Source organism: Drosophila serrata, unplaced genomic scaffold (genome assembly GCF_035046125.1).
Source record: "Drosophila serrata isolate PLE 108 unplaced genomic scaffold, ASM3504612v1 contig_382, whole genome shotgun sequence".
Classification (NCBI taxonomy): domain Eukaryota; kingdom Metazoa; phylum Arthropoda; class Insecta; order Diptera; family Drosophilidae; genus Drosophila; species Drosophila serrata.
In genome coordinates this window covers 8,482,958-8,495,204 of record NW_028257280.1, presented here as the reverse complement: position 1 = coordinate 8,495,204, position 12,247 = coordinate 8,482,958, and the positions used below count along the sequence as shown (strand labels likewise).

The window sequence follows — 12,247 nt, the reverse complement described above, 5'->3', positions numbered from 1 at the left end:
AACTGCTCTAAACTTACGTGACATAATTATGCGTTTGACTAAGAAGTACCAACAACAACAGAGCAGGGGTTCGGAGTCCGGACCCAAGGCGAGGGGCGGACTCCAAAAGGAGGCGGGGCTGGCATATGGCCGTCCGGGAGTGTCGTCCTGTGAGTCGTCCTGTGTGTGTGAGGTTGTTTACACAATTACTACGAAATGCATGCACCACGCAGGACGTGCAGACAGCAGGCCAAGCAAACACATAACAGAATGCACAGAGAGAATGGAGCATCATACATTTGCATGAAACTATTATGCAACTATAAAACTTTTAAATATTTCATATTTTATGGGTATATTCAGAAGAAACAAAGATAAAAGGTGAATGAGCTAGGTGCTGGAATATATACCAATCTTTCTATAGTCCTTAATTGTAGTCTAAAGTCTCTTTACATTTTGGTCCTTCGAGCAGGATAAACAAGCCTTTGAATTTGACTATGTTTTCTTGAAAACTTAATTGATTAAACTCTTATATTATTCCGCAATTAATAAAGACATTTGTTAAGCTTTTGATAATCATGCATTTTGTTAAAGTTCCTTCCTTCCTTTATATCCATTTTTTCTCTTGTTTAGCTCCTTAAAAATCTAGAAATCCCAGCATTTTGTTTCTGTGTGCGGGAAATAAACAGCAGCAAAACCCCTTGGTTCGTGCCTGGCTACATTTACATAAGAGTGCGCTTTATGGCCCCCAAACCTACACCCACACCCACACCCACACCCACACTCACACCCAATTTCAACACACACATTCACAGCTGTTTGCCAGCGGAAGATGCTTAATGAGCAGGCACACACTCGGCGCCATAAAACAGATTTTTATTGTGCCAGAATTAACTTTGCAGCACGCACACACTCAGAGACAGTGACACGACAAGGGCATAGACCGGGCAGCGATTTCAATGAAGTGGCCCGAAAAACATTTGGCTGGCCAAAAATCACTTCAAGGTCGCTAAATGGAATTCCCTGGCATGTCATAATGCCGCCCCGTCTGTCTCTGTGTCTGTGTTGGCCATCTCATTGAATTAGTGTAGGTAGGACAGGCTAAGTGGGTCAGAGTTGTGGTGCGGCCTACATAGGTCACATAGCTGGGAAATCCCGCTCAGACACCGAAACCCAAGCACTGACATTCGACACATGCCAGGCATTAGGCTGCCAGGATTCAGGATTCAGGATTCCGGCTGCTATTTGGACTCGGTTGTGTGCGCAAGCATTTTGATTAACGACATTGTGCACTAATGTCAAAAGTCATTCAATCAACTCCGGGTGCCGGCAAACATTCGACGAAAACCGTAGTCGGGGCCAAGTTAACCCAGACCGAGGAGAGCTCAGGGTTCCCGAAAAACGAGGGGGAAAATGGCTTCAATCCAGTTAGAGGGCGCTTCATTCATGGCTTTGTGCTTTACGCTGACAGTATCGATTGATCATTGGCACGTGATTGAATTCAATTTGATGAAATACTTTAGCCAATATGTCGTTGCGTTGCGCAAATTTTTAACGATGTGGATTTTTTTTTGCTTTATGCTCGCTTTGTTGTCACACTGAAGCTGTGCTGAAATAACAAGAGAGCAAAAGCGTTTCAAATAGATGATGATGTTCGGTTTTAATGGCTGACACTTTTCCCCGCCACGATGACATTATAATAAGGCCTCGACGTCAGCGGATGACAAATGTGCGCTCGTTGGGCCCAAAATCCTTATTCAAAGTTATGCCGTACATTAGCATTCCTTCCGGCCGATCCATTCCAATTAGAGCTCGCACTCGCTATGCATCGCTGCCCAGTTCGATTTGAAACAATGTCCTCAACTCGACTCCGCTCAACTTTTCGGGTCTCATTTGGATTCAGCAAATCAGCGAAAATGTGCAGCCATCGCAAATTCAGGGGGTTTCCCCGAACTAAGCCCACCGCAGAGCCACACCAAAACCATCTGGCCCCACCCCCCACCGGAATGCGCCATGCAAATCAATTAAAATGGACGGAGCGGTCGATCCTGGCCAAAAGTTGACAGCGGCAGCGGACCGAAATCCGCTTAAATGTTGTTACTGCCACTGCTGCTGATGCTGCTGCTGCTGCTGCTGCTGGCAAACAACCAACAAACAGACAAATGGATATTATCTTTTTATCTCTTGGGTTTGCCATTATTGTAACTGTTGTTCTTCGTGCTTTTTAGTTGTTGTTTCAAATGGGGCAAAGCTTTTAGAGCAGCAACAGCCGATGGCAAAAAAAGATGAGAGCGAGCACGGGTTTTCGGGGAGTAGCCAAAAATGCCTTAACTTCCATCGACACAGACAGCCAGCGAGCGGGATAAGTTTTATGTGCGAGCAACGTGGCGTATACGTAATGTGCTTAAGTCCCGAAAATTTAATTTGATTTTCCAATTAAACTTGCGCCAGCTTCACGAGTCAAACTGTAAAATGTGTAAATGCGTAAACCTGGGTAAACATTGCCGTCTATGCAATACAAAATATATATGGTCTTTACCCCAGAAAGTATCAGGAATGTTAAAGGAAATTGTATTTATACTATTAATTGCTATAAATTGTTAGTTATTACCTTTTTAAAAGGAGTAATAAGTGGTTAAATACTTGGGAAAACCCATTAACAAGCAACTTGGTATAGTTTCTCCTAAAACATCAATATATTTTCTAATTTTACTGGACTTAATTCTACTTTATAACTTTTAAAATGTTTTCATATATTGATATTAAGGAACCCCATCTTCTCCATTCTTTTGGAAACGCCCTTATATATGTACAAAAATATGCAATTCTTAATTGAAAATTGATTTCGCCTGGAAGGCAGAAAGCCTCAAGTGCAAATTGCTTCATTTGTATGCAATTTGCGGGCTTCCCTGTGCGTTTCGGCTTTTGGGTTGCTTCGGTTTGGTTTTCGGTTGCAACTGCATTTACGGTTTGTTTGTCTGCCGCATTTTTCCTCGGTGCCGTGTTGCCGTACTGCCATGTTGCCACAGAAGCTGATTTTACCTGGCAGCTGTTTGCTTTTTGGGGTCGGTCCGGCCATTTAATTTAATGCATTATTTAAGACAGACAATTTGCAGTGCGATCCATCTGGCGCAACTAATGCCCGGCGACACGGCCTAATTCGGGCCAGGACTCTCGATGTCGGAGTAATATCAATCATTGCATACATTAAGGCGCATCCGTTGATTGCACACTGATGCCGGGCTGAGGGAATTACGTATTATTATTATTATTGTTATTATGGAATGTGACAGGAGGGCGACCACACGCCAGGACAAGGACAGGACCGGGACAAGGACATGACAGGGCGGCACTCCGCCTGCCCTCCGTCCACACTTGATAAGCAGTTAAATGAACGATGGCCATGCATGTGGAATGAATGGAGGAGGTGGCGGCTGTGTTGACGTGGGATTAACATGCTGCTGCGGCTTGTCGCACGTAATTTATTCAAGCAACATGCCCATAGTCCACCAGTGGACCCATGGACCACAAAAGATGTTAATTAAGAAGCCAAAGTTAATCGATTTGCGGCCTGTTTACTGATTGCTGCGGCTGCCTTTAATGTTGTCGAGCCCCAAAAACCAACTGTGGCTTTCAGCCCCGAACCAGACCCGGCTGGAAGCGTTTTTCTTCCCGTCCAGATGCCATATTTGGTTTCCGAAATCCGTGGCTTATCTCGGTCCAAGAGAAACGCAAAGGTTTGCTTTCCAAAAAAACAAAAGCAAAACGTTGCATCTGTGCCAACAAAAAACTAAAACTGAAGCCCACACAAGCGAACGGAAGACATGGATGGAGCATTTTCCCTTTGGCCTTTACAATTGTAGCATTTAAACCGAGATTGCGCAAAAAAAAAAAAACTGAAACAGAAACAGTATTAAAACATTCTTCGGAGTTACAGTTGTTGCTACCGGAAATTCACTAATTCAAAGATGGAGTCCGTGGCTGCAAACTTTAACTTGCACTGTTTCCGTTTCCTTCGCCTCCGCCCTGCCTGCCTCTTCACCCGCTTAAGGTTTTGCTTGCTACAGTTTTCCCGGCTTCAGTTTTCCTCCTCCAGCTCCTGGCTGGGTCCTTTTCTTCCTTTCGATAGATTGCCGGGCCATTTCTTTCGTGCTTCTTGGGAAGCTTTTAATGTTTTATGCCTGATTGAGTTCTGCTTTTTGGGGTTTTTGCCGACTTTGTTTTGTTTGCACTCTCTCTCTCTCTCTCTCTCTCTCTCGCTCTCTCTCTCTCGCTGGACATTTCTGTGGGACTCCCCGCCTTTGTGGCTTATGTTTTGAGCATTTCTGTTATTAAACTTACAGCCACTTCAGATGGCTTTGTGCTCCCGGCCGTTGCTAAGTAATGAGATCGATTCTCTTTATTTTTTCATTATTTATCCAGCTTCGATTCCCACGCCCCGCCCCCGCTCTATATATATTTTTGTGTTACGCCCACTTGTGGGGGTGGGGCACTTTTTAATTGTTGTTTTGAGCCTGATGAATTGGAATTCATAGATGGTTGGCGTTGGGTTTTGTTGTTTGTATATCGATTTCTGTATTATGTGCACGGAAATAAATAATATTTAACTAGGAATGCAATATTAATTAAATACAAATCAATTTAAAAGCGGAAAAAGACATAATAATTAACACAATATTTTGTTCATCTTATAAAGGATTCAATAAGCTGGAATATATTAAAGTCTAAAACTTTCATGATTTTAATTATAAAGTGATTATGAAAATGTTGTTACGTATTTGGATTTTCCCCCCATTAATCTATTGTTTTAGATGAAAATGGCAGCCTCACGGGCTCAACGTGTCCATTAAGGATAGCATTGCATGTGAACATATCCTGAACTCAATTAGTCATTACATTAGTCCGCTTCTGTGTATCTAATTGATGTATTTGCCCGCCAACGTTTTTGTTTTGTTTCAGCTCACCGGCGACCTCGGAGCTGCCTCCTCCTGCGCTGGTTCATTCATTGTGCTCTGCTAAATAAATAAAGCAATTTGTATCTGAGTCACGTAAATTGTAATCTGGCAAATAAATTGATTTGTTTGTTAAAATCGCTGCAAGCCAGCACGAAGGTCCTGCCAACTGTACCGACTGTCAGGCAGTTGCTTTGATGAAACCGGAACTGGAGCATCCCTCATCCAGCAAACCAGCATTCAGCATCCAGCATCCATAGCCATCCCCTGACTATCTAAAAAAATATCGATATCCATTACGTACTCTCTGTATTGTTTGGCCGTTTTGCTTAAACAGGTCCTGAAATGGGGGGGCATTACAACGAACAGGCAAAAAGAAAACAAACCGCAGAGTATTTCTATAGACTTGGTCCGGCATGATGAACATCAACACTGAGATGCCAAGGGCAGGTTCTCCTCGATTGCAGATTGAATTGTTTACCTCTCGACACCTGAGACACACTAGATTGTGCTGGCATGTAAGGTAAGGCCGAAATTGTAACTCAATTATTTATACCCCATATTCTCTTTGGGAATGCAATTAATGTAATTTATGATTGTTAATTTGTTGCATGCCATTTAAAAGCGTTTATCCAATTATTATTGGTCCTGTCGGCTGCCGGATGGAGTCTGCCGCACTCCAATGGTAAATTATTCAATGCAAATGCAATGGCTGGCCCAAGTAAATATTTGTCTATCAGAGATGTCGACGTTTGGCTGGCCGAAAATGAAATTTATCTCGAGGAATTTGATTTTAATATTAAATAGGTCTGAGCGCCAGGAATCCATGAGATGCAAACACACACATAGGAAGGCAGGTGGGCAAAAGCCTGACAGGACCGCAGCCCGAGTGGAGCTCAACTATTTGGAGCTGGTGGTGGCCACCGCATCCCATTCCGGGACCGGAGCCGGAGCCGGAGCCGGAGCCGGAGCCGGACTTAACCGTAATGCTTGCTCACTTTCCGATGCGAACTTTTTGGTTTGCCTCCAACGGAGACCCAGCCGGCGGGCTGTCTGTCTGTGGCCAGGACTCTGACTCTTAGTCTGACTGTGATTTACAAGCGTAAAATAGCAGTGGCATAAAATATTTAACTATTTTGTATCGACCGGTTGTGAGTCTGGTCTGGGCCTGGCTGTCAGTTTTGTTTCTGTGGCCGCTCTGAGGAGGCTTCATTTTTGCGGGGCCGCTGGTTTTGCACTCTGCATTCCGCTCTCTAATCCGCAGCAATGCGAGTGTTTGGCCAAGGACTTATGTACATTTTTAATGAGTGGTTATTGCTGAAATAATTTGAATCGGAGCCCCTCTTAAAGCCGCAGAGCAGCGGCACTGGCCATCACATGATGTAATTGCTTAAATTTTCACGAGCCCAGAGCCCATGAGCAAACAACAAAAGGCTCGGCCAAAAACTCTCCGCCCGACGACGCATTTATTAAATTTTCATTAAAATTTATAGTTGCCTCGCTGTGGGCTGGGCTGCTCGTAAATCAGCAAATTAATATTAGGTTGTGGGAATGCCGACGGAAGGTCGGCTAGCCATTATGCATAACACGTGGATAAGCATAATTCATGTTTGCGTCCTGCCCGTCCGTCCCTTCCGAGGTCTGTGCAAAATTTTGTGACACATTCAAAAATATTTCGTCCAAATATGCGGCAGCCTGGCATATGACAAATTGAATGCACAAGGACGGCATTTAAAGCCAGGAGTACCATCCGGAGAGTGCCACTTTAAGGCTGTGCCCAGCTTCGCGACCATTAGGTGGCTGCCCTCCAGCTGCCGGCACTGCGAGTGTAATGTGATGTGCAAATAACAAATAAATAATCAACTAAAACCAACATCAATCAGGTCATGCTGTGGAAGTCATATCTCCGTGTACTCCATTTATTGATCTTGCCTCGGGCACACACTGGTTCCTACTATGACAACAGCTAAGTTAATACAAGCATATACTCGCTATAAAAATAGTAAAGTTATTAAAAGTTTTTAAGGGAATAGAAACAACTGTCCAGAAGCCGGAAATGTTATATGTATATATACATATGTATGTGTGTACCTGAGTAAGTTGAGTTATATTGTAGTTTATACATATATTCACTTTACATTTATTCACAATATAATCACTTTTATCAAAACAATATCAAAAGTCCGCAGTCGTCTGCAATCGCTTTAGGATTTTTCTGTGTCGAGGTCAGTACAGAGTCTAACCTTTGATCTTACATCTACTTCTACAATCCGATCCGTTTTATAAGAAATAATGTCCCAAGGCTAACATATATTGAGCTGAGATTGAATGAGGAACATTTAAGTTGGGAGTTTATACACTATTAATAGACTGTTTCCTCTAAATATTTCTTATTTTATTAAATAGCATTAGGTCGATTTCCTTAGTTAGGGTTCTAAAATAATAGTTGGCAAAATATTGCAATGGTTGAGCTAATAACTTATTATTATCTTAGTTAGTAATTAAATAGTAATACAATTGAGTTGGAAACATAAAGGCATGTAGATTGTATAAAGAATTTGCAAATATTCTCATTCTTTAAATTCAAGGAATGCAATTAGTTCTACCAATATCCTATTTAGGAACACTAAAGAGTTCAATTCATTAAACCCTCTCTTTCTCTCTATTTGTTTTGAAATGTCTGTCTCTCTCTTTGTAGCTTCGCTTCACTTTCTCTCAACCTCTCTCTCTCTCTTTCTCTGCCTCTGACCTCTTTCCTCTGCAGGCATCTCCTTCTCTCTCGCTCTCACTTTCTCTGTTCTCTTTTCTCTGGGACTATAAATACAGGCACACCCGTTGCACCGGCCTCAGTCTGTCCGCGGCCTCCCCACTGATAACATCTATAGTGATAGTGGCAATGATAGTGATAACCCTACGACCTCATAAATATCATCTGGCCAATGCAATACATCTGAATAAAATGGAAGAAGCTTACTTCGATGACATCATGAAAATCCTAATTGAAGTCACCACGGATATAACTCTACACTGAAAGAAAATAAGCAATGGAAACAGGATAGCTTCTACTGCGGTAAGTCTTAACTATGATAATTATTTTATACTATATATTAGCTCTGCATTTATTTTTAAATTTAAGATCTTGGACTCCAATACTTCAATTTTATTTTAAATTGCTTGAAGGGTATGAACAATCGTATACCCAACTAAATTATAAATTGTTTACCAAAATTGATTTCTTACTCTTACTATAACTTCAAAACTGAACCTTATTTAGGGCCAACTTTTGCAATTATTATTATATTATTACACTATTGCAGGGTATTATAATTTCAGTCAATGCAGTGAAGGAATCGTTTCCGACCCTATAAATCATATATATTCCGGATCAGCATCAAAAACTGTTGATCAAACTATGTCCGGTGGAAAAATAAAATTTCTAATTTTTTTTTTTCAAATTTTATAAGGGGTTATATCGCTAAAATTGTTAAAAATTGATACAAAATTTGAATTCTTTAAATTTTAAAACTCAGTATACAGATTTGTTAGCCCTACAAAAACTAGCACAGAAAATCTATCAAAATTAAAATTAATGCATTTGTGGCTTAGGTATGATATTTTAAAAACTTTTATTTACCCAAAATATAAGCATACAAAAATATTGATTAAATATAACATATACCTTGTAAGTATATGAAGGCCTTACACCCAATGATTGCCCAAAGTAATAACATATATACTTTTATTAGTTATTAAAAGGGTAACATAATTAGTTCCTGGGAGTTCCTGGAAAAACGAAATATAAAAGTTTTCGGATCTTGTCATGCTAAGTATATAATTTATTGGGGTTTAAATATGAATAAATAAAATAAAGATTAACTTCAAACCATCCATGTAAATATATAAAATAAATAATTTTCAGTATATAGAATGGATCGAAGATAGCTCCTAGCAAACGCCCGTCAAATTAGGGACATTAGAGCTTATAAAGTGTACTGGATCACAGCAGAAGGTAAAACCAGTCCCATTGGGAGTCAAAGAGCTGGGGCACTTGACCCTTTGGCACACCGATGTGGGATCTGGACTGACCGTTGCCCATCCATTGTTGTAGGTCAACACCACTACTTTGTAGCCAGAGAGATGGCTAACGATCTTGTACATCCATTTGGGTGCAGGATTCTTGTTCGTAGCCAGGAAAATCTGTACCGGATGCCCAGCAGTGTTGTCCAACTCAAGTACACCCAGTGTGCCCGTGCAGACCTTGAGGACATCGAACTGACGTTCGGCGAATAAGCGATGCACCCAATTCTCCACAATTTTCCAGTTGCTGCGATTGATGTTCTGATGCTGGGCCATCACATTGAGGTACTTGTTCGTCTGCCGCAGGTTCCGGGTGAAGGTGTGATCCCCGGCTGGACTCAGGTGGCCACGCTCGAATGATGAACTTTTGTCATTCGGGATATACCGCTGGTGCCGTCCCAGAATTCTCTCGAATTGATTGTAGATGCTCTTACGCTGGAATGTGGCGACATCTGCTGGACTTATCAATCCGTCTCGGTCGAAAGTCGGAGGCGGGCCATCGGAATCTACATACATTTATATATGAGAGGGGTGAAATCTTAATGACTAATGCAGTGGAGAAAGCGTAGCTGCCTGAACTTACTCAAATAGGTGGGATAAACCTTGGTGATGGAGAAATAAGCTGTCATTGTGGAGGCCTGGTAGCAGCTTCGATAGATCTCTAGGAACTGTTGTTGATAGGGAAATCCCACACGGTACATGGTATGCGAGCAACTGGGATCTCTGACTGCCTGAACAGTGGGAGTCAGAGGCACTGTGCAGTTGGTTGTGGGCAATGGTGGGTTAAGGTGTCCATTCGACTGACAAGTGGTGCTGAAAACCACCTGTCCGCCACCACAAAGTAAATGCAGGTTTTGATTGGTCTGCAAGCGATCCGTGAGCAAAAGTTCATATCGATTGGAGACGATGTGGGCAAAGGTTCGATCACTCCATGTATTGGCTTTGCTCAGTTGGCAATCACACCAGACATTTCCTGCACCTACAATTAATGATTTTAGATCTATATATCCTTTTTATTTTCCTTTAACTCACCCAAAAGGATACTTATCCCTATCAGGAGATACTTAAGATGGTTCATCTTTACGCCTTCAGTTCGCAATTGTAACTGACCCTTCCAGCGAGCACTGGCAAGCAGGTAGACTCGGTTTATGCCGGGGAATGTGTGTGTCGTCATCATTGCTGTAAAGTATATTAATAGCAAATAATTGATAAGACAGACACAGAGAGAGATTTCTGAATCATTTCTCATTGAAGAAATCGAAATATAATTACGACTGCGTATCAGAAAATATAAGTAAATATAAATCAATAATAATGTAAGCAACCACAGAACAAAGAGTTTAGGTAACGATTGCAATTAACTCTTTTTCTAGGAAAACTTTATCTTTTGTTTATTTATTTGGTTCAATTAATTAAATTCTTTCATGTTGTCACTTTGATATCTATTATTAAATATTTGTAAACTGCAAAAATATTTATTTTTTCGCAATTTAATTGATAATAAATTTTATTTAATTTCCTTTTTTAAAACCTTTTATAGAAAAACATTTTACATCACTTAAATGTAATTTACGTTACCTTCTCAATGACATAAAGCCACCTGGCGGTAGATCGGTGCACTTAATCAGAACCTTTATCACTATAAATTTTATAGTAAATTTTATAGCAACTGTGCTATAAGTTTAGGTACAGCTTGTAGTTTCACGAAAAGCCCAATAGAGGCCGCCTGCCTTCAAGTAAAAATCAAAAGAGGGCGCCACTGCAAATAACATTTTGAGTAAAAGAGACATCCCATAAGTAAATGAGAGAGTGAAATGACTAATGTACTTTTCTTGGCGCGCATTTCAAATAAGGGAAATTTGTATTCTTGACTGGAAATTATTTGCTTTAACAAAGAGTTTTGTACTCTTTGTGCATACCGTTGCATGCTATTATTATTTAAGTCAGAAGAATGTAACGCTATAAAGAAGTCGTTTCCGTCCTTATATCCCATATATATTCTTAATCAGTAAGAACAACCAAGCCATGTCAGGCTGGAAAAATAAATTTCAAATTTTTTCAAAATTTCATAAGGGGTTTTATCGTTAAAATTGTAAAAAATTGGCCAAAATTTCAAATTTGTTTAAATTTTAAATTGAGTATGCAGATTTATTAAACCAATAAATACTATCCTAGTGTTTCCGAATTGTAATTAATGAGTTTTTGGCTTAGTAATGCATTTTTTAAAGATTTGATTTGTCGGAAAAAAATGTATAGATTTTCGATACGATCTTATAATTCTTTTGTAAACTGCTATGGTATAGAAACTTCGGCTTTAGCTCTTATATTCATTGCATTTGCTTCATATTTTTATGAATTATGAGTTGAGGATTAAATTTAAATTATTATTGGCTTATAAAAAAACAAACTCAAATTCAAATAAAAAAATAATACTGGCTTTCAAACGAGTTATTATGCCAACATTAAATGTATAAATGATGTGGTCATTTCCAGTCGGGCCATAATTTCCTTGCACCTCGTTTACACTTTAAGCCACTCCAGTTTGTTGACAAATAATCACTAAAAATTGTCTCTCAAGTGGAAAAATGCAAGCTATCGATCCACTTACACGTAATTCCACTTCCGATCCGTGTCCAGCTTCCATCATACGAGCCAAACCATTGGGATCCATGTTGCTTTTTGGCCAATTTACTTATTGGCTTACTCCACATACTATATGGATGTATGTATATTGGCCGAGTCTGTCATTTTGGTCTTTACTTTATTTATTCAGTTAATTTCATGCTCTTGGCTATTTTTCTTCCCCCCTCTGGAACTATTTTTCCCGACTTCCGTCAAGGCGACCAACGCCACTGGGCAGGCGAGCGAGCCGGTCCCCCTGAAGTCGCCTCCGCTTATGTAACGCTTGCAAATTGCAGTTTTACTTCTTCGCCAAAGTGCGGTATTTGCTCGACGTCGTCGGCGTCGTTGTGGTCGTTGCTCATACGCCGTGTGTGCAGGCTTTGGGCAGTGGTTTTCGGTCGGGCATTGTGCAACTTGTGACACAAATTCTTTGGCGAGCTTTGCTGGTTTTGTAATTTTGGTTATTTACCCGGCCACCTTTGTTTATTGAATCACTGAATCCGGGGCTCAAGCTTGAGTGCTCCGGCTCTAACTCGAACGAATGCAGTTTTACTATCATACATTGCACTGGCAAAAGGCAAACAAAATCGAACTCAAAAAAAAAAAAAAAACCGCCA

The 12,247-nt window shown here is 40.6% G+C and overlaps 1 protein-coding gene across 1 annotated transcript; it reads right to left on the bottom strand.

Moving 5' to 3' along the window:
• Positions 1-8,736: 8,736 nt before the first annotated feature.
• On the bottom strand, positions 8,737-10,182 carry LOC110185428 (salivary endonuclease). Its single transcript, XM_020954248.2, has 3 exons — positions 10,041-10,182; positions 9,592-9,987; positions 8,737-9,514 (listed from the first exon to the last, which is right to left on the bottom strand). Exons 1-3 carry the CDS (start codon positions 10,180-10,182, stop codon positions 8,877-8,879), a joined length of 1,176 nt encoding a protein of 391 aa, XP_020809907.2. The 3' UTR covers positions 8,737-8,876.
• Between the last annotated feature and the right edge of the window lie 2,065 nt (positions 10,183-12,247).

Coding starts and splice junctions, on each gene's coding strand:
- LOC110185428 (XM_020954248.2), bottom strand. CDS start 10,182: ATGACGACACACACATTCCCCGGCATAAACCGAGTCTACCTGCTTGCC. Junction 9,988..10,040: donor AGGGATAAGTATCCTTTTGG/GTGAGTTAAAGG, acceptor CATTAATTGTAG/GTGCAGGAAATGTCTGGTGT. Junction 9,515..9,591: donor GGTTTATCCCACCTATTTGA/GTAAGTTCAGGC, acceptor AAATGTATGTAG/ATTCCGATGGCCCGCCTCCG.